Genomic DNA, 22710 nt, shown 5'->3' on the forward strand with positions numbered 1-22710 from the left:
AATCTCAAAATAACACAATGCCACATACACGCATTTTCTCTCTCCAACTTCCACTCTCACTTTCGCCTACAACCTCTTATCCCGCCTCCTTTCCCTCTCCTCCAAACGCCGTCGACGGTGGATTTCATATATACACCGCCCACTTCTCCTCCCCCCCAAACCCTAACCCCTCTTTTCCAACAAACCAGCGGCAACTTGAGGAAAAGATATTCATACGAAGAATTACATCTTCGACAAAGTTGCGGCGGCGGTGATGGACTAATTGAAGAAAAAGGTGAAGAAATCTCATTTCTGTAATTTCAACTTTGTTCTGTTATTTTTTCCATGTTAATTGAGATTTTTAGCTTTTTCATTTGTCATTTCTTCATGGGTTCGAATTTTGAACTTGTTTTGGAATTAGGGTTTAGGTGAATTAGCTGAATGAATAGGTTGATGAACTAATTATGGATTTAATTGGTTTTTTTTGAGCTTAATTTCAAATTAATTTTATCTGTAGTCAAACGCCAAGTCGCATTATCTCTTCATCTTCTTCCTCCTCCAACAAAACCACCGCGTTCTAGTTGTATCACCGCCTCTAGTAGGCGCCATCTTTTCCAACCACATTTACTTCTCTGCCGCTGCTATTCTCGGCATTGAAGACAATGTATAGCTTCTTTCTTCTCATCTACGGAGTACTTATTTACTTTTCTATTTATTGACATCGATTCTTTTTTGAAATTTCTCTTGATTGTAATTGTATTTAAATAGATCCAGGAAGTGTTTAAGTACATTCTGTTGCCTGATATGACATTTTTAATAATGTAATGTTGCTGTTAAATGCATTAATGTACCACTTCATAATTGTAGTTGAAAATCATATTATCCTTTTTTTCAATTTGACTTTAACTTAATACTATGTTTTGGGGGTCTATTTGGTTGATTTAAGGAGGGAGCACAGAAGAAAAGAGCAATAGTTTAAAGGCATGATAAAGTTTATTTGATTGGATTAATTTTTTATATAAAAGTATAATTTATGTGTATGATTGAATAAGAATTTGGAAATTCTTTCTATTTGAATTACGGAAATGTAGGTGCTGGTGGTTTTGTTTGTGAAAAGATTGTGTATTATTTGTGTATTATGTTAGTTCTAAGAAGTTTGATGATTAACAAGGCCTCAATAGTCAATACTGTTGATCCACTTCAACCATTCAGCTTAGTTTCTCAAGATTTTGTTTATAACCCTTTTATATTATGACGCTAAACTATGAAAATGTCCTTCTCCTCCCTGGGCCCAGGGTGTGCGCCACTCCTGCCAGGGACGGACCTGTTCTTCATTAGTACTATGCATGCTATCGAGCTTCCAAATTATGAGAATTTAGCAATCCAAGCATTAATTCTTTGATGAATTGATTACTCATCCATCTAATCAAAGAAACATAATTCGATGGCAAAAGCAACCTCATCTTGGACAATTTACGTTAAGGAAGCAAAACCTTTGACTCCTTAATTAATGCACTTTTACCTTTTCATATTTTGGAATACTGTAAACTAAGGTATTAACAAAGCTATTGCGTGTCTCAGTTTCAGATAAGTTCAAATGGAGGGCACCGAGATTTATGGTAGGAGGGCTTGTCAGCTTGTGAAAGAGCTTGCCTGTGCCGAACCCGGGCAACTTACTCGATTCAATGTGAGCTTCCGCCTTTATACTTGTTTGCAGCCCTTCGTCTCATTACTCTCATATTAAACTTCCCATTTGTAAGCTGGCAAGGAGATTAAGAATATTTTTTTAATTTTGAATCAAAAATTTGAAGATGGAGAGGAAAATTATTATGAAAATTGTGTAGAAATGAAGGAGAAGAAAGGTAGTGTCATAGTGTGACTTCAACTTTAGAATGAAATCGAAAGATTGTTTTGGGACACTTAATATTAGAAGGGGAAAAGTTTAGTATGAAATGGAGGGAGCATTTTTATTTTTATAGTTGTTACGATGTTGATTTATGAATTGGTAGTGAACTTCTTAGAACGAGTTGTCTGTGGGTATTGGCACAATTGATTTGTTTTATTAGGGCTTTCCAGATAGCGTAAGTCTAACTTTGTAACAAAATGCTGGCTCCCAAAACTGGTAATCTGTTAATCTGTATGATCTTACATGTCTACTAATTGGACCTCTCTTATGTGTCTGAAGAATTTCCCTGTACAATTACACGTGAAGAGTATTGTATTGAGAATTTATGTAAAGATTATACATGAAATCAAATCTTCATCTTTATAAACTTTGATATCAAATGAAAATTGTTTTGGTTTCTTGATAAAGTATGTGGTAGTATCGTATGTAGGTTTGAGCATTGTCGAAGAGGATTTAATTTAGAGCATTCCCATGTAATGTAATTAAACTGCAAGCTTGGGTTGACTAATTAGTGTTATAATTATCTGTGAACGTATTATTTATAATATAGAGCAACTATAGAAGACTTACTGCTTGCATGTTGCAAGGGAGGTTCATGACTATTTCTGTAGTTTATTTGCACTCAATTTCTCCGTGTAGTCTATTTTACATATTTTCTTATATCTTCAAATGCTCATAGTAGTTTCCTGGGGTCTATCCTGTTTATAAACCATAAGAATAATTTTTCCAAAGATGAGGGAGGGACAAGCACTTGCGTCGAATGATGATGCATGGGCATCCTCAAATCCCACAGCTTGAACATTATCTAAGTGTCTCTTTGTTGCATTGACTTGTCTGTTTGCATTCTTCTGAATACAAGCTATGTTTTGTCCGTTTTTACTGATGAGACAACTTGTGTGTGCTTTGTTTGTAATCTATGATCTTATGTCTTTGCTTTTGCTGGACACGAAGTATTAGATTATATCCTTGCCTCTATTGCTATCTGTATTGTTGTCCTCTCATTTTAGCTTCTCCCATTGGAATTTTAAGTTGGTAAATTGCTCTGTTTTCCATTAACTTTTTTTTTTGGTCAACCAGGATGATTTATTTAATCAAGTTATTAAAGAATGTACTGTGCACTACAGTCAATTTTACGAACTTACTAGGTAAGCTTCTCGCTGCCAATTTTGTCATCAGTTTTTTTTCTCTTTTTCCTTATTAGTTCTATATGTTTTTCCTTTCTTGCCGTGTTTATCCTTTCTCCTTGGCACTTGGATAAGCCTTTCTTCACAACTGAACATCTTCAGAAACTATATCCTTTTTACTAGACTTTGAGAAAAATCTCAAGGCTCTCTTGTCCTTTCCTAACTTCTCAATACCCATTCAACTGACTGACAAGTACCATATTTCAGCTTATACGAAGTATTTGCTAACTACGGTGATCACCAGTTGCTTCCTCAATCATCTTCCTTTTATCCCCCCCCCCTCTAGTAATCTACTCAACAGGAGGATATTACGTTTGGATATTCTATCATTATTACTACCGACTCATTTATTACAATCGTAATGCATAAATATCCTCCATCACCACGTAGTTGACTACTTGACTATCTTGAAATTGCGACTGTGTCACAGATTTTGAAGCAAACAAATATTTTTTTGCAAGGAGTTATAATATTTTTCCTTTTAACTTCTGTAGCCAAAATGAAAACTTAAGTTTCTTAGTTAGTTGCGTAGTTCCTTATGAACTTTATACCCTAATTAACCTGATGCCTTGGCAGGAAAATGCAGGAAGAAGGATTAGATGTCCAGTCAGCTAGAAACGCTGACCACTTTGGAATGCTTATCCATCATCTTTCCCTATTACGCAACAAGCGCTGCCTAATGGCATATGTGTAAGTATAAGCTTACAATCCTTTCTCACATGACGTTTGGCTATCCTGCCAATAATTTGTTTATGGTTTGGTTCACCTATCAACTATAAGTTTCTTAACAATGCAGGCATAAACGATCTGAAGTTATACAAAACTTAAGCTGGAAAGTTGGGCGGGTGCTCCCTGAAGAAATTGAGAACAAGCTAAGTGATCCAGAAAAGCGTTACTTTAAGAGCCACTCTTCCGCTTTACAATCGTATATGAGGGGGATGGATGGCCTTGATTTGACCGTGGTATGTGTTATTCTACTCTCCTTTTCCTGCCCGGGGTGCTGATTCTGAACATTCCTTCCCATGGGTCCCTACATTAAAATGTTGATATCTGTGGCAGGATATGGTGCCACCAAAAGATCCCTACATTAAAGTAAGGGTCCTTGATGATATTGGGGTGACAGCAATGGGAGACCGAGATACCAACCTTGCACGGCACTCAATCCACTTCCTTAAACGAAGTGATGCTGAGCATTACATGTTTCAGGTAGATTGATAGCAAGACAACCTTTTTTGCTTTTGCTGGTTTCAGTCGATTTGTATTTGAGGAATTACTTGTGACTTAAACCTTGTTTATTTAACAGGGAATGATGGAAGAACTCCTAGGCTGATGCAACTGTGTAATCTCATCATATTTCATGTTTGAAGCATTCAGATTTGATTGCGTTGAATGCATATTAGGGCAGAAGTGCTAGCAAAGCTGCCAGAGCATCTGTGGTTCTGTAAACTCAGATATATTCTGCTGTATTCATCTACTGTAACTAGTCTCTCCCTCTTAAATAAAAAATACGAAGTATTAGTTAAACTTGTCTTACAGAAATTGTATTGATTTATTGTTTAATGTCTGGTAATAATATAGCCGAGGATGTTAATTTGAAGAATGCTTTCTGCGTTCATCATCGAGGAGCTGTAGATTTGTAATGTTGTAGCCAAGGGACTAAGGTTTGCATGACATCTCAAAGTTATTTTGAAGTTGCAACATTCTTTTTAGCCATGGCTGTAGACTGTAGTAGTGTGGACTTGGTAGCTTGATGCAAATGTAGGGGTGCACCTTTTTCAAGTTTCTATGAAGAAATTTTGATCAATGTCTGAGATCGGAATGATCGTTATAATACACTGATAACATTCTTACAAGTAGTCAGAATCCCAAAATGTACATAGAATCAAAAGTATCTGCAACAATGATTTCTTTACCCCTTCTCTACAGTTAACCTGCAGGAACAAACAGATTACTCGTTTCTAGTTTGTAATCATGTTCATTTTATCCTATGTCTCTACCGTTAACCTAACCAACATTTCTGAATCAACTAAAATCAGGGTAAGAAAACATTAAAAATCCAAGTGTTTAATCTGTTATTATTAAATTTGACAAAGGTCTTTCAACATCTCACAGATAGAACTTTATATATGTATATACTTCTTTAAATTTAGTCATTTACGTCGTATCAATTGGCAATGCCCAACTTGCAGAAAAGGAAATGGTGAATTACTGAATTCTGAAAACATCAGAATATTCAATTTATACAATGATACAATACAATACTCCGTACACAACTACAATTAAAGATGCTCGCCACGGAAAAATCACAACTAAATTTACCAAAACTAGGCTTAGGCATGAAAGCCGGGCACGACAAAGCATACTATTTTGAATTTTTTGGCCCAGCCCAGCAAATCCCGATGCAGATTGGGCTTGGCGTGGGTAACGTTCAGGCCCACGACCCTTGGGCTTGACTAGAAGCCCTACCCAACGCACAACCACCTTTAACCAGAATGAATGAGAGCCACTGAAAATGAGGCGCTGAAATGGATAACATTATCTCATACAAGGCAAGAGCTAGTAATATCCATTTTGTACACTTACATACGTGAATTTTCTCCATACTCGAGAAGACATACATATCAACCATTTCTGCGATCCGTGTGGTTTTACTCTCACCAGAACTCGTAGAGCACGCACGTGAAAGACACAACGGCGTTGTGATAGAGATATTATACACAATAAAGAAGAATGACATTGCAGCACTCGTACCACTATCTTACATCATCATCATCATCATCATCCAACCTTGGCCGAATATATCTTACACAATCACCTGGTGACGGGAAAGGGAGTGGCAACCAATATGGAAGATCACCTGCTGAGCAATATGCACCACTCGCATCAACGTTCCAACGAAGGCTTTTGTTAGGCATTGGGTCTGCTTCTTTAGTAGCTGTTGGTGCTAATTTTGTTGGTATTACAAGCTTCCTCCTTGGACTTTCACCAGATACTGGGCGAAATCTCAAGCTAGATGTGCTTTATCCAATTCGAGGTTATAGTCGCTGCATTCAACCAAACGAAGGATTTGGTTAGCAACTTCATATCTTATACATACAACTTAAATTGCATCTCAAACATTATTAAAAAATGAATCTGAAAAGCAATCAATCACTATCTGAATGTAGCATGTTTTTCTGAACAAAAACAGAGTTCATATATCCAGCTACATGGGTCGCCGACCAAACATTACTTTATCGAGCAGCAGAACGAGCAGAGCAAGAGAGATCGCTGGATCCCCTTCCACTCGATTCTGGTAAGCGTCGCAAAAGGAATGTGAATGAACCAGTCATAGCTTTTGGTCCTCCTGGCTCAACTGGTGAGCTTAACATCAGTGTGATTGCTTCATCAGTCTCACCAGAATTCAGGTAATCAAGTTTGAATCACCACTATTAGTCTCAATTATCAACCCCCTGAATTCATTATACTTGAGTGGCTAAGTACGACAGATAAGGAAAACACATTACTAAAACAAAATATATCCTCAGCACATTCTTAGACCTGCATGCATGTGAATAAAATATATCCTACGGCATCATCAACAACTACGTTCTGTTGATCCTTCACCTACCATTCAGTAACTCATACCTATGTCGGACAGGAGTATGATCCTTCAAATATAGCAGAAAACCTAGGAAAAACATACCTGAGTCTTAACACTTCTGTAAGTCTAAGCATACAATTAGTACAGTACGCAAACTGACAATATAACCTTCTAAAACCAACTTGAATACAGAAGTTATTGTTTCCTCTCTTTTTTATCGTCGATATTGCTATTTCCACTATTTCTAATCCTACCAAGGTTATTATTTATCATCGATATTGCTATTTCCACTATTTAGAGCTTCAGACAATATCATTATTGGCTATGATATTCAAATATCTAATCAAACATTCAAAATTGAAAGCTTCCCATGAGCAAATAAAATGTATGAATATAAAATTTTAAGCAAGCTTTGTTGGTTTCTGTAATATTTTTTTCACAGGATTGAAGCATTTGGAGGACCAAAAGAGGTAGGAGAAGCTGTTATCAGAACTATAACAGCTCCCACTCGCCGCCCAGATGTGAAGGCTATGTTGCTGAGATCAAACTTAAGAGGGGATTTGCTGAAAAATATTAATTATTATGAGCTGGAATTTAGGGTTGAAAGCCCCTCATTTCAGCGCCATAATGTGACTGTATGTTGTGCTCAAAATGGAAGGCTATACACACTGAATGCACAAGCTCCAGAATCAGCATGGCAAAAAGTGAAAGAAGACTTCTACAAAATTGCTGCCTCTTTTGTTCTGACTTCATAACATATGCATGGAAGCATGTGTGTGTAAAATAAAGAACAAAGGATCAAGATCAAATTAACATGGATTGACCAACTATTTAGGCTACACGCCTACACCACTACATCCTCAGGCAGAGAAAGAAGATTACTACAGAGTGTTTGAAAGACAGAGTGTACAGACTTCAGAATCATTTGGCTAGACTTTACTCAGGAGTTTATATCGTATCCCAATTCACAACAAAATAGGTCGCTATAGAGCCTAACAAACACAAGTTCAAATCACTCTACAATGAAGCTTTTGAAATAACCAGGAGGAATTCGGATATGTATCCTGATAAGTTGTGCCAAAGTGCCATCCTTCTCTCGTAGTAGACATAATTAAGAGAAGAATAATGGAAGCTAGTTTGAATTTCCTTTTTCTTTTCTTTTTTTGAGGGAAAAATTTCCTTTCAAATTTATTTACAGATAAAAAGGCATAAAGTGGTTTGATATTTGTCATGCCAAAGTTATCAGTCAGTAAGAAACCATGGTACTCAATGCTACTCAGTCACATACAGATGACTAGGATCAGAAGACAGAATGAGGAAAAAAATAAGGGTTTAGTTTGCCTCATCATTATTCGAACAGGAGAAAAGCTAGGCTACATGGTATTGCTTGACTGCAGTAGAAAGAATGAAGGTAACATAAAAAGAGGTCAAACCGAATCTGGAATATCTTGGGGGTTATTAGGTTTTTCCGTGGGTATATGCCTGGCGTATTTATAAGTATACTTAATAATGAGGTATCATTTTTCTATCTTTATTTGGCATAATGTAACATTGTGAATAAGACATCTCATTGTAAGAGAAGAAAAACCACAAGAAGTTGAACCAACTGATATTTTACTATTTGTTTTTTTTAATTCCAACCATCTGTAATTCGTTTGAAAATTACGATAATTTACAATATAGATATGTTATTGCAGGATTTATTTCCGAGTAAATCCAAAGAAAGTACTCCATTTTATTGAATCACTGTATGCTTCACTACTTGTACCTATATTGTGAGGGGAAAAGTGGTCAATTTTTTTTACTGAAGGCAGGGAGTAATTGATATAGCCAATTTCTTTTTGTGACAGGGTATACATCAGTATAAACCCTCTGTATCATGCAGGGACTATAATATCAAATTTCTATGTATATACACTTTGCTTCTCTTCCCCACTCGAGGCTTACAAAAGGGACCGCTAGTTCATACAGATCCATAAAAAGATAAAAATAAAAATTAGAATAAATAGTAAAAAAAACAATCAGAAAGAAGCACAAATTACCAACACGTGCAAATACATTGATTCATGCGCACACAACTTGTGTTTGTTTCGTCATTCTCTCCAGATTTTCTGAAACCATTGCAGTTAGATTACGATCCTCAAACACAAGCTCTGCACCGAGCCTGCAGCAAAATGATAAACCATTAATTGTCAAGTTATACACAGGCAGAAGTTAAATACAGACAATTAAATAACGCTGGAATATTCAGAGTAACAAATAGAAGATCCACAAGAAAACACAAAAAATAGCCAGCAGCAGATACCACTTTCTTCTAGATTCAAAAGTTTGAGTACAAAATATTAAGATTCAAAATTCCCGCTTACTTTTGATCAAGAACCAATTTCTGCACCTCTTTAATTGCAGAACTAGCTGCATACAGCGATATCTTTCCAACCTGAGAGCACAAGAAGATGCAAATGAGAAACCTGCTGACTTAAAGTGGCTCACTTGCTAATTACATTCCAGCAAAATTATTTTGCAACTATATCAAGAAAACTGCAGAAATGGTTTCTTTTCACTTACCTCTACCATTTGAAGCTTTGTAGCATGATCATTTGGAAGACAACGTATCTCTTCAGCCAGTTTCGTTGCCTGCTCTAAGCTTTCAGGAGACAAGAAATCAAGACCCAACTGAACAGTAGACTGCAAAATCACCAAATGAACACAGCAATCATCTCGCATGTCAATAAACCAGCTCAGAAACATCTTGCAACTTATTTAAAAACAAATTCACGTTGAAGGAATCAACTTCACTAAATCCAGAATTAAAAAAAATATAAGACGAAGGAAAAAGAAGGTTCAAGAATTGAACTCATATATACATCTGCTGAATAAAATGACTTGCTAATTTGCTACTTCATATATATTATCAGCTTATTACTTAATACATGAACTTGCATCTCAAACTGATGATTTGAGTTTTCAAGGACAAGGCAATATGATATGCACCAAATGAGATTTAGTTTTAAAATATACTTTATTGCACTGCCCAAATAACAACTCTTGACAACTCTGGTTATTTTCCAAAGAAAAGCATGTCACATCATATAAGCAGCTACAGGCTTCATTTGAAAATGCATACTAGTTAGAATACATCCTCTTGTAAGCACAAGCAACCTATTCAATTGAAAAGACATCACCAATGACAAAGATATCATATTAATAACATTGGCTCAAGACAGGTCTAGGATATAAACATCAAGCATAAACAATGGTGCAAATACCAGCATGATAAAGATAGCAACTAGAAACATAACAGGTCCAAAAATAAACAGCAAGAAAGAAAATAAAGTTAGAAATTAGCATGACCACAGGCCACAGCACCTCTTATTAGTGCCAAAGTACTCAAATGAACTCACCTGAAGATTCCTTACTTGGAAAGGACATCCAGCTGGGACAAACACCGCTTGGCCTAAGTACTGTTCAAATGACCATGGTTCAACCCCTAAAAAAGAAAAAAAAGATGCTATTAAACCATATTTTCTGTTATAAACTTATAATCATAACTAGCATACCAAAAATATAAAGAAATCTAATATCACAAAGCTATGTTCCAGTACAAGAGCTGTATAATGACTTGAGAATACTGTATAATCATAGGAGTAGTAAACCATAATCACCAGGCACTTAAGTAATGATTTTCTCTTAACATTTAGACAATATTAGAAACAGCAAAATTTGAGATAAGGACGGAAACAACAGATGAAATATAAGACTAGGAACCAGAGAGAAAACCAAGTATATAAGGAATGTCTTTCCTGGGTCTCAGGTTCGCAGCAAGAAGGAGACTGTTGAACGAATGTGATATTGATTAAAGTATCTCAATTCAAACAGCCATAAATGATACACGTGCATCAGATTAGGAATATATATATGTTCATTAGATTATTAATTCGAAGTTGGAATCCTAACAGTTCAATATAACTAACAATCTAATAAAATTGAAAAGTTTACATAGTTTTAGTTTGAAAAAACAGATAACGGAGAAAACAAGGAGACACAAAAATGGAGACCACAAGTCTGCCAAAATCAAGCAGAAAAAAGGAGCTCTAATCACGTGCACATCAAAAACAGCCAAGCTAGGGGAAACCTCATAGACATGATCCCAGAAAGAAGCTAGAAGAACAACATGATCCCATAAATAACCTAAGCTGCACACCAGATGACGAAAATTTCTATCATTTACAGCCTAAACCTCCTGAGCCGTCTAGATCAAAATTGTACACTAACAAATAACAATCCCTGATTAGTGATTGCAATATGAGCAGATATTTTCCTGAATAAATGTTGTTTTCAGGCCTAAGCACATCTCAAAAGCATGAATCTTAACTACCGAAGTGGTTAGAGAAAGCCAAAACATTGCAAATGGTGGAAGTAAGCACTATGCACTCTTGTGCATAGTTCACAAAGTGCCAAAACATAGGGTGTGAAGTACCATAATGGGACAAACGATAACCTATTGGTTGGGTAACATTGAAGATACAATGTCGTTGACGGTTGTTCCCATTTACTCCCACCGTCCCAGAAAAAAACTTCCCATTTCACTAAACGCGTGTCCCACAAAACTTCCCATTTCTCCTTTGGATTGGGTCCACGTAATCTATTAATGTTTTCCTTCCTTTTCCCTTTTATTCTTCTTCTCTCTACTCCCTGTCTCCCTCAATTGACTTTGGTCCCTTTTTCTTTCACTTCAAATCTTCAATAGAAATACAATAAACAACACCTACTAACTAATTTTTTATTCACTTATACTCAAGAAAGCCCCACCACCAATTCTCCCTTTAAAATATGTTCCCAAGGGAAATTAGAAGTTTGTGGAACAGAGTTAGAATATTTAAATTATAGACAAACAAAAAATTCAGAAACAAAGACCTACAGTTACAGGATTCCTTGATGAAAAAGCAGCCTTACCAAATTCCTCATTCAGTTTTCGTTTATGTTGATCATTCAGATACACTGCTTCACTATAGAGAGGGCTAGTAACCTGAAATTCCAGAAATTAGGATCAGAAACAAGTATTTATAGCGAGTGTTTTCTCAAAAGATTATAGCTTACCATACTAGACTTCCCAAATTCCTCCCAATAGGCTCTAAGATATTCAGTTAACTTCGGAATATCCTCCCGTCGAAAGACATCCCAAACAGCCCCTGGATGTGTGTCGCAGGAAATCATCCCTCTTTCCACGTGCTCGCGTTCAAGGTCAATTGACTGGCATTCAACATCCTCTATTTGTTGATCCAGATTTATGTCTAGTTTACCCCTATTAACATCTCTTCTATCATCTCCGCCAACAGGAAACTCAATCGGAACTTCTTCATTCAAGTCCCTGCATGGATATCCTGAAAAATCTTCCACCTGAATTTCCCTGTTAGCTTTCTGTACCTTGTCACTGTTTGCTTGCTGCCAGCCTTTAACCTTCATTTCACAAGAATGCACCAAGAGGTATACCTGCAAGAAAATTCAAAAAACATATCCACTAACAAAATTGAGAAACACCTCAAACGCACAAGGTTGAAGGAGAGTGAGAAGGAAGGACAAAACCTATTAAAGAATGCCAATTTTCAAGAATATTCTTGAACTTCAAAAGATCTTTACTCATTAATGATTTACATCAGCTTGTAAAATAATTGAGCCATCGAATAGAATTCATTTACGAGCTTTACAATGCCATAGTACTCAAATAATGGTAAACTACATCCCAAAAAAATTGTGCCTTCTTTTTCTTTCCAACAAAGCACACTTGCCTGCTAGATGGTAATCATGGATTTAAGAATTCTTTTTTCTACATAAGACTTCTTAGAACAACAATTAGTTTTAAAGCTCAAGAGTCCTGCTTTAGGTGATAATCTTTTCACATAGTAAAAGAATAACATAATAACGAGATGTGGGTAGCGGGGGTGGAACTTCAAAAGTCAACCAAACGCGCTGAAACTTTTATTTGTTAAGATGCTTTCCCAATATTTCCACAGCAAATAAAGTGCTACAACATGAAAAGAGCCCTCTCACTTTCTGTTAAGCAAACCTAAAACAGCCCCCTTCCCTCCTTTCCTAAGTGCCGCTAACACCAGATAATAAGGCATAACCGGTTTTAAGAAAGGCAATACAATTCTGGTTCAATTCAAATTTTTAAAATAATATTTATGTAATTACAGCCTTACACGCCCATCTATATTGTCGCTAATTTTCAATTTTTCAAGAAGATCAAATTGATGAAAACTAAGAAAATTCATTCCTGTCGTCACTTTCCCAAACTAAACAGGCTTGTTGTGACCAACTCTAAATTATTTAGCTATGACGGCTTAGGCGCAGTCCATTGTCTACAAGGCGTGATATAAACTTGTCCCAAAGTAGACATTGGGAAGAAAAAATATCTGCAGTTGAACTTTATGACATGATGATTATTTCTATCTGATCATACATGCGCATCGTGATTCATGACCATGATACAGATCCATATATCTGAATTCATTCCCTGCTAGAAAATATTTGTGTCTAACTTGATATTAAAGATAAAATTAGAAAGTATATACAATTTGTACTCAAAATTATGGTATATTTAGTTTCTAGGAGTTCAATTATCATAAAGTAGATCAACAGAGAAACATAGAAACCCCAGTATATCTAGGTTCATTTCTACAGTTTTTGATCTATACAAATCACACACCATTACCTCCTCATTCTCAAACTCAGAGAACAAAAGGAGAAACCAGATTAAGAAAGACTTACCATATCACGCATGTTCAAATGCAGATTGGTCACTGAGTCACCTCTACTTAAACCTTCAGAAAGTCCATATGAGATGAATATCTTAGGCCCAACATCATTTTGCAGGGAATAATGTGGCATTTTCGCCGCAACATTCAAAAGCCCCCACTTTGAATGAATAAATTCAAGAAATGGCAATTTACTAATAAACTCAGGCCTTTGATACAAAAAGAACTCTTCAGATGCACTTGGTGATGGCCAGTCCTTCAACTTCAACATTTGCGGACAACCAGTTTCACGGAGGCACCCTTCTGAGTATCCTTTCATGAATTTCCCAAGTTCTATATCAACCTATCATCAAGTGAGATAAGTTATTACCAAAAAAAAAAAAAAACTGGTGAAACAATAAATAGCAAAGAGGGTAAGGAACACTCCAACTAAGTACGACAGAAAAGTAAAGCACCAATCATGTTGTAGATCAGCTTAAAAAGAACCAAAAAGGCCTCAGAGGATAAGAATAGAAGTGGCCAAGTAGACAACCCCAAGCATAGTGCAGCACAATGGGAAAGTAAACAGAACAAAACAAAAAACCCTTTCTTACACTAAGAACTGGAATTCTCACACACCAGATTTGCACATGCAAACCTGATCCATGCCCCTACACTTCATATTTGTAAACTGCAAGTTTGCATATTCAATCAGTTACCACTTCAAAATTTCCGCTTCATATCACAAAATGGCACTAGCCACAATATATTTTTGTATTTATTTCTGGTAAGAGCTACCATCAACAGTATTAACACAACCATTCATTGTATGCTGCAACTTGCCAACTCAGACTTAACTTTAAATTTGATTATCATGCTAATAAAAGTTGCAATGCATTCGGCAAAAACCAGTAAGTAAAGTACGCAAATGAAGATATTGGTTAAATGGCTCACAAAATATTTTTATAAATACCAGTTAAAATTTTGAAAATCATACCTCAGACCAATCTAGACAATCAACAGCCTTCACCATTTTACCAGCATCGTTCATCCTCTCTTCGGTAGATTCACATATTTCCTTCCATATAACCATAGGGTCCCAACTTGTGTTTGATGAACCATCACAGACCTGTTTAACAAGGACAGGTTCACCCTTCGCCAAATGTTTTCTGAAGTTAACAACCCCATCGTGTTTAATGTCTTGAGCGGATGGACAATACAAGAAATTGTCATCACTGTCCTTACGTGATGCACATTCACGGAACCTAGAGTTAAGTGATCTGGAGTCTGAAAATTTACTAATGTCTTTAACCTTGCAACCACTAACCATTTCCTCTAGATTTTTTACCAGTTTAGCAACCCAGTTCATCTTGAAAATTCGTCGAAGAGTTAGAGAAGAGCAACCACAGCCACCATGTTCCCTCGGAGGGCAAGGTACACTGCCATCTCTGCTTGTCCTCCAACCAGGAACCTGCACACTTATCAAAAGCCTATGGTTTGGTGAAGCTTGTTGCTCTTTCAGAATATCTCCAAACTGATTATTCTCAGAGCTATGATTATCCACCACATCATGTTTTCCTTCAGCCAGAGTTGCACTGCGAAGATCTTGGCAGCAACTGAGGCAAAGATCATATGAACAAACTGAGCAGTGCCGGTGATAGTCAACAATTGGAACTCTGCAGCAGTCACTGGCAGAGAACATTTTCAGTCAACCATGTGTACCATTTTCAATAAGGCATAACATAATTAATACTCCCTCCGTCCCGGAATACTCGACCCGGTTTGACCGGCACAGAGTTTAAGGGACTTGAATTGACTTATTTAATTTAATAGGTATTACTGTAGTAGTTGATAGTGGGGTATTATTTTAATGTAGTTAGTGGGAAATGTGTGAAGGGGTGGGGGTTGGGGGAGAGTAGGGGTTGAATTTTTAATTATTTTTTGTATGGAGTAGGGGGTAGGTGGGTTAATAGGGGTGGAGTGAGAAATAATATAATATTGTTAGAATATTTCCATTTTTAGAAACAGATCAAGTATTAAGGGACGGCCCGATAAGGAAAACAGGTCAAGTATTCCGGGACGGAGGGAGTAAAAAAATATTTCTTCACAATATGTTTCAAAAAAGGTGGATAACAAATAAGAAGTATAAGATAATGACTGAAGGATAAGTTGTTAAATCATCAATTTTCACATATTAAACCCTGTACCAGCACATCTGCTCGTCTGCATTTAATTTCGTCCTCTCAAGATCTACGCCAACTCCTGAAGAATGCATACATAATAAGTATACACAGCATACAAAATAAGCAATGACAATGCACAAAAAATATGACAAATAAATGTGAAACATCAAGCTATTACCATAGAGCTTCTTCTCTAACTCCACTTCAGCACACTGTTGCTGGTGGATCTGCTTCACCACAGGAAGCACTGAAGACAGCAAGCAATAAAGGTATCTCAACTTGTCCAGCGCAGGTATCTCCCTTAATTTTGCCTGCAACAAGAAAGAAATGGTAGTCTTAGCAAGTAAATAAACGAAAACTGCTATGACAACTGGAGCCAACAGGAAAAACATTTACCTTTATCAAATTATCCACCCTGGAGCACACCTTACAACTACACGTGCCGCGACATGCAGGGCAAACTCTTCGGATCTCTTCTAAAGAAATGTTTGTATACCTTGACACGAGTGTGGTGGTCAGTAGTCAAGCACCAGCACCACCAAGTACTAGAAACATTTAAGAAAGTATAAACATAGATCTCACCATGTACTAATGCAGCTTTCACAATACCCTCTTCTATCACATTTAAGACACCAAATAACTGAGCCTTTGTTATTCTTTCTGCACTGATGGCAAGTAACTCCACCAGTGTCATCTGAAGAATCTGTGCTAGCATCAGAATGAGCCTAGAAAGAAACATGGAACTTATTACTGCCAAAGAAAAAGCAATGCATGAATGTCCTGGAAGATCAAGTGCATTAAGGAGATTTGCCAATTTTTATCAGATATGGGAAGGTGTCATTTATAGGTTTCTCTGGGCTAAAAAAATGATTGCTTGTTTAAACTGAAATCGTTGAGTGAAAATACACATCGCATTAACAGCAGCTTAAAAGTAACTTATGGATAAGGTGTACAAGTCTTCAAGATATAGATCCCTAGCTATCTCTAAAAGCAAGGGTGGAGGAGTCGGTGGAGCTCAAGTCAAAATTTTACTACTGGTTATTATACCTAAGCCATATAGAGTAGGATATGAGGAGGGAAACCCATCTACAGTTGGCTGATACAGAGTAGTTAACAGTGTAAGATATCATTAGAACCTAGGACTCTAAATAATTCCTTAAATGCTACCTATTAATTGCTCCACCCCAGGATTAAGTTAACATAAGTAAATGGAACAAAGATAGTGGATATGGAGTCAACTTCAGAGAAAAAATAGACACGAAGAATTACTAAATTGTGCATGTTAACATAAATCTGGGATTGTGTCTTTTTCTCTACACGAATTTCTAGTATCTTTCAAAAAATAAAATGACATTCTGCATTTCATACCATTGTCTTAACTACTTTTCAAGAAGTGGTAAGCTGGTAACACAATCAGTTGACAGCTAACAGAAACACGCACAAATAGAAAAAAGAAAAGTGGATGTAAATAAACTGTTTCCTACCTCGTCGGTAACCATATCAGTGCTCTTCTGTGACATGTTCCTTGAGGATTCTAAAGCGTTAGGAGGTGATGCCCTGTAAGACCTTCGATTTTCATCAAAAAGATCCAAGTCTGTCTGCATATCATCCTCTGCGTTCAACGGATTCAGCATAGATGAACTTTTCAAAGGTGAAGATCCAGGAGAACAGAGAACTGGATTCTTTCCCACACGGTCCATAGGCTTTGTTGCCGAACCTGAAACAGGAAAGTCCTGAGCTTCTACATCCGTAAAAGGCATATCCTTGTCATCACTCTTACTCTCCAAATAAACCGGACTACCACCCACAGAGTTCCTCTTTGCTTTCTTCAAACTGGCTCGTAATGCAGAGTTCGCTGCCCTCTTCTTCGCCTGAATGTAGTGCTTCTCACACACAGTTTTATCCGGCATAGACAAGGCTGTACATCTCCACTGTTTACCATCCGACCTCTTACAACGCAAATCATCTGGAATACCCGCATTATCATCTCCATTACCGATGGGAGTACGTAGAACATCCATTCTAACTCACTTAATATATAAATCTTCTAACAACTTGTTAACTTACAACATCAATTACAACCACACCAAAGAGCAGTCTGCAAGCATACAACATATTTGTAAACGACATATTCCATCTCAAATATCCTTAAGAGGTAATTACTATCCATGAACAAAAATTCTTTTACTAATCTCTATTATATAAGTGAAGAGGTGCGGTTATTTTAGTAAATCCACTTTTGGTGTCCCCCTTGGATTACTAAAATACCCTCCACACTTATGAAATAGAGAATATAATGACAACCTACCCAATAGGAAAAGCCGAAAGAGTGAAAGAGGCATTTAATCAATCTAGCTTCTTCAATAAAATCTTACCATTTATCAATCTGTTTATATGAATTCGGCTCTATCTAACTTATATTCAAGTTTACATGTTATTTCAAGTTTAAATTTAATAACACAAATCTGTTTCTTATATTTGCACGCATTGCGTGCATATAAGACTAGTTTGCAACAACACAGGCCCATTCTTGAGCCAGAGCAGGAGGGGTGCCTGCCATGGGCCAGGGAGAGATGAACGGTGTCAGAAAAATCTCAACTTTCACCAGCCCCGTCTGGCCGTCTACGAGAATCACATAAAAAAGGATTACACAAATTTCAAGTAGAATTATGAAGTGGGTATAGACTAATTAGACATAAAACAGCACCAAAACAAACCCAACAGGATATATTTAACAATTTAAATATCAGGAAAATCCCAACTTTTATGAGAATCAACTCTTATGAGAATCATATCAAAAGGGATAATACGAATTTCAAGTAGAATTATGAAACAACACCAACACAAAGCTAAACAAAGAAACCAAACATAATGAATTTAACATATCAGAAATTACCAAAATAGATACAAAATAGATATTACCAAAAATAGCAACAGCAGAGAAGGAGAGGTGGTTGGATGAGGCAACGCGGGTAGAGGTGGTTAAAATGGTGATACAACTACAAGATACTGCTTTTGTTGGAGGAAACTGGTTGCAGGAAGAAGAGGAAGGAGATGCGACTATATGATCAAGTGTAGGGGTTGAATTTATTGATTTTACTTATCGTCGGCATTCAAACTAATTATAGGGCAAATTATAAGAAAACACAACAAAAGGGGGCAGACATAGATAACGGAATTGAAGTTAGCTAGCTTAGAATTGTAAATTTCAAACGCACAACAAAATTAATTGCGAAAAACACGAAATACTTACCCTCCTCATATAACCGCATCAAATTATTAGGGTTGAACAGCTTCGGAAGTAGATTGATGATAATGTGCAATTTCACTGGAGGCGTGAATAATTGGAATGATTATTTTGTTTCTGGAATCGTCAAATTAGGGTTTGATCAGAAGAGTCCAGGAATATAAGCGACGGGAAATTGAGCGTTTTCACAGTGGATAAAGGTTTAAGCGGAAGTACAAAGGTTGGAGCTTTACACAGAAGAAGGGGAGTCTGGCTATCTGGGACTCTGGGAGAGAAAGCTCATGAAACTATGAAAGTCAACAGTTGACAGAACATACACGGGCAAACGGGCCGTTTGGGCAGGAACGGGTCCGGTCTATAAGTTGGGTCAAATACTCGAATTCATGTCAGGGAGCTTTCGGGTTGGGTATGAATAGGATCCGTTCTATTACTGGTCAATTTCGGGTAAGAGTGTAAGACCATGTACTTTTGGACTTAATTTCAGTTTCATTCAGTTCATTTTACTTAGATCCATTCATTTCCATTCAGTTCAGGTCAAAAGAACGGCGATGTATTCATATTCGTCTTTAGTAATCTTGTTTTATTATTTTATTTATTATTATAATGTCAAAAATTACTATTATTATATTGTAATGTTCATCTTTATTTATTATTATTACTGTTATTTCTATTATTATTACTATACTATTTTGCTGAATTGAACTGGAATAAACTAAACTGGACTGAATGAATAATAAAATAATAAATAAATAATAATAAGTAATAAATAATAAATACACCGTAATTCATAATAAGTACATAATAAATAATAAATAATACAAAATAAATAAAAATAAAAAATACAAATAAGAAATAATACATAATACATAATACATAATAAAAAATAAAAAATAAACAAAAAAAAGTGACAAGTATAAAATAACATGTCACATGTAACATATAACAAAAAATAAATAATAAATAATACAGAGTAATAATAAATAATAAATAATAAGTAATAAATAATAATACTAATAAATACATAAAGATCAACATTGTAATATAATAATAGTAATTTTAAGCATTCTAATAAAAACAAAATAATAAAATAAGATCATTAAAGACGTAAATGAGCACAACGTCGTTCTTTGAACTGAACTGAGTGGAGGTGAACTGGATTGAATGGAGTTGAACTCTGAAAAAATCAAACTTCCATCGAAGAGAAGCAAATGAAAGGCTTTCATAAAAATTCTCGTAGAATCGAGAATGAAGTTTTGTCACTATCTTAAGCTTTTGTTAGTGGATATATAATACATCCATTTCCAAACAATTATCATTATTCTAGTCAAAGTTTGCTAAAATATTAATTATTACTCAGTTCAACTGAAATGAATAGAGCTGAACTGAATTGAGGGGAATTGAATTTAAACTTAGTTTCTTCGAATAAAAATCACCTATCACATCATGCACATGTAGACCAAATAATTTGCGTAAAAATCATGTAATTTTGAAGAATATTAATAAACCCATATTCACCCAATTATTTTTTATTTTAACCCCTATTGTATTTTATCAAGCACATGTTGACTTCAAGGTAATGGATCAAACCCCACTAAAGCCTCCGTTTGCGGTGTAAAACGTTTCAATGGAAAATGACTTTCCCCTTTTCAATCATTTTACATTGTTTGGTTTGTGAAATGATGAAAAACAATTTTTCATAATTCCCTCAAAGATGGAAAATCCTTTCAATTTTCTTATTTACCTCCCTCTTCATCAATCTTCTCTCATTTTCTCCCATTTCTCTTTTTTTGTTTATTTTCTAATAAGAAATGAAAGAAAAAAACTAGTTTGAAATTACGTTTCTTTTCTTGGATAATATTTGACATAGAAAATCACTTTTCACTTTAAACGTTTTAGGCCAAACCAAACGAATCCTAAGAGCATTTATAGGGTGAAGATTTCCTATCATTCCTTTTTCTTTTCTTTTTTTACGGAAAATTGTAGGTTTATCATTCAATTAAAGGAGAACATCCGGAGGGCATTCTTCAATCCAAACCAAGACTTCTTCATGGAGGAGGGAACCTTTGATCATAGAATTAGCCGCTTTGTTACAATTTCCATGGAGTTCTCCTATCATTCCAGTCGCTCCCAAAGTGTATACAAAACTGATTGAATACACGAGAGAGAAAATTCACCCATTCTGTATACCCTTTAAGGTCCGTTTGGTTTGATGTAAAACGTTTTCATGAAAATGTCTTTTCCCTTTGCAATCATTTTAGTTGTACGCATATGGGATGGAAATCAAAATTTTCGTAACTACCTCAAAGGTGCAAAAACCTTTTTTCATTTAAAAGGAAAGACAAACGATTACCAAAAGTAACCTAAATTCAAAAATTTCCAAAGTTACCCCAAAATTAGGTAACTAGCTCCCTCCATCAATTCAATAAATAACAAATAAATAAATAACAAAAAAGGTGACATTTCTTGTGTAGGCCCACAATGTAGGAGCAATAGCATTATATTTATAAATGGAAGTAGACGTCTGATAAGATTGGAGCATCGTACCCTTCTTTCATAGTCATAAGCACTAACCAACTAGGCATAATACCCACCACTTACCATTATCATACCATAAAGCAGCACAAATCCATATATCTGTAATTTAAAAAGGAAGCAACATAACACATTTCTCCTCTTATCTTCCTATCCCACATTTAATTTTCTCTCTCTTTATACTTGCTCCAACTAGTTAATTACAGCACCATCATCTAGTTTCCGGAATCCGGTTCTCTCTCAAGACGTACTTGTTGTAGCATGTCGCGTACATTCACAGCTTTGAGGGAGCATATTCTCACCAAAAGAAAAAGTCGTAAGGTTGCAGATGAGACTATGTTTGGCAATGGGATAGGCGCCATAATATATGCTGATCACGAGGTAGAACAACAACGTAGGCAACCTTGGAATGGTTTGTTGGTTATTTACACCATTGTTCGCATCCCGTTTTCTATCCTTTCCAGCTTCTCTAAACGCCAAGGGAACATTGCTGATAGGACATGGGTTACTGGACATACGATGAGAACTTCAGAAATCGATCATCTTATGGTAAGTGACAGCATGCGCTATGCAATCTGTATGTAGTTTCCGTCTTCCTGCATGTAGTAGTAAGCTTGCTAGACTTCTTTTCTAGACCAAGGTAAAGTATTATCAGCATATGTATTAACAACCACCAGTATGTATAGAAAATCCTGTAAATTACAGCAGATAGTCATGAGAAATAAGAAAAAAAAATCTGAAGCTAGCCTCTGTTGGCTTTTTTGATGCAGAATTTGATGCCTGCAAACTGCAGTAATATAGATTTCAGAACTAACAAGAGATCCTATTATGCAGTTTTCTCTAATAATAAAGTAGTAGTTCATTAATCCATTCTGTATTTTCGACTAACTTATCTCATTCCGTATCATATATGCCACTTAAGATGCCGATGCACTATTATTTGTTCGTTAATAATACCAAGACGGTATGAGTTTCCAGTTTGAAATGCCCAATAACTAAGACCTCTTAAAAACTTGTTCATAAACTTAAACGACAAAATGGAGGGGGCAATTAAATGTGGAAAATTTTCGATATCAGTGTTTTACTATCCCAGTTTGGTATCAGAAATCAGAATTACTAGAGTGAACAGCAAATCCTTTATGTGTTCAATCAGTTAAGTTAAACATCTAAGCGAATCATCAAGAACACAATCATCCGAACTCAGGCACTTATCAGGCAAAGTATTGGCTAAAATGATTTATGCCCCCCATTAGGTCTCTCCCCGGCCCCTGCTGAGGATGACCGTTCAACTACGGCATGATTCCATGATATATCTGGACTCTTGGAGCATCCACTACACTTCTTTTACATCACAGTAAAAAC

The 22710-nt window shown here is 36.0% G+C and overlaps 4 protein-coding genes across 5 annotated transcripts; 3 read left to right on the plus strand and 1 right to left on the minus strand.

The window, feature by feature from the left end:
- LOC110786897 (uncharacterized) lies at window positions 1–4873 on the plus strand. 2 transcript variants are annotated; one of them, XM_021991478.2, is made up of 8 exons: window positions 1–274; window positions 497–643; window positions 1561–1666; window positions 2963–3030; window positions 3646–3759; window positions 3866–4031; window positions 4129–4275; window positions 4373–4873. In XM_021991478.2, exons 3-8 carry the CDS (start codon window positions 1577–1579, stop codon window positions 4397–4399), a joined length of 612 nt encoding a protein of 203 aa, XP_021847170.2. In that variant the 5' UTR covers window positions 1–274; window positions 497–643; window positions 1561–1576; the 3' UTR covers window positions 4400–4873. The 2 variants fall into 2 exon arrangements, with proteins under 2 accessions (XP_021847170.2, XP_021847169.2); XM_021991477.2 differs by lacking the exon at window positions 497–643 and having other exon boundaries at window positions 3–274.
- Window positions 4874–5252: 379 nt separating this feature from the next.
- Window positions 5253–19098, minus strand: LOC110786898 (E3 ubiquitin-protein ligase JMJ24). The gene is made up of 15 exons (XM_021991479.2): window positions 18823–19098; window positions 17054–17667; window positions 16152–16294; window positions 15966–16065; window positions 15748–15880; window positions 15594–15648; window positions 14384–15074; window positions 13421–13750; window positions 11750–12142; window positions 11606–11678; window positions 10054–10139; window positions 9218–9337; window positions 9019–9089; window positions 8695–8816; window positions 5253–6113 (listed from the first exon to the last, which is right to left on the minus strand). The coding sequence occupies exons 2-14, from the start codon at window positions 17588–17590 to the stop codon at window positions 8717–8719; spliced, it is 2832 nt and encodes a 943-aa protein (XP_021847171.1). The 5' UTR covers window positions 17591–17667; window positions 18823–19098; the 3' UTR covers window positions 5253–6113; window positions 8695–8716.
- LOC110786899 (psbP domain-containing protein 7, chloroplastic) lies at window positions 5800–8670 on the plus strand. Its single transcript, XM_021991481.2, has 3 exons — window positions 5800–6139; window positions 6260–6476; window positions 7095–8670. The coding sequence occupies exons 1-3, from the start codon at window positions 5800–5802 to the stop codon at window positions 7405–7407; spliced, it is 870 nt and encodes a 289-aa protein (XP_021847173.1). The 3' UTR covers window positions 7408–8670.
- A 2281-nt stretch (window positions 19099–21379) lies between the features above and the next one.
- LOC130472448 (uncharacterized) lies at window positions 21380–22218 on the plus strand. The gene has a single exon (XM_056843458.1). The coding sequence runs from the start codon at window positions 21610–21612 to the stop codon at window positions 21931–21933; it is 324 nt and encodes a 107-aa protein (XP_056699436.1). The 5' UTR covers window positions 21380–21609; the 3' UTR covers window positions 21934–22218.
- The last annotated feature ends 492 nt before the right edge of the window (window positions 22219–22710 follow it).

Source organism: Spinacia oleracea, chromosome 4 (assembly GCF_020520425.1).
Source record: "Spinacia oleracea cultivar Varoflay chromosome 4, BTI_SOV_V1, whole genome shotgun sequence".
NCBI lineage: Eukaryota > Viridiplantae > Streptophyta > Magnoliopsida > Caryophyllales > Amaranthaceae > Spinacia > Spinacia oleracea.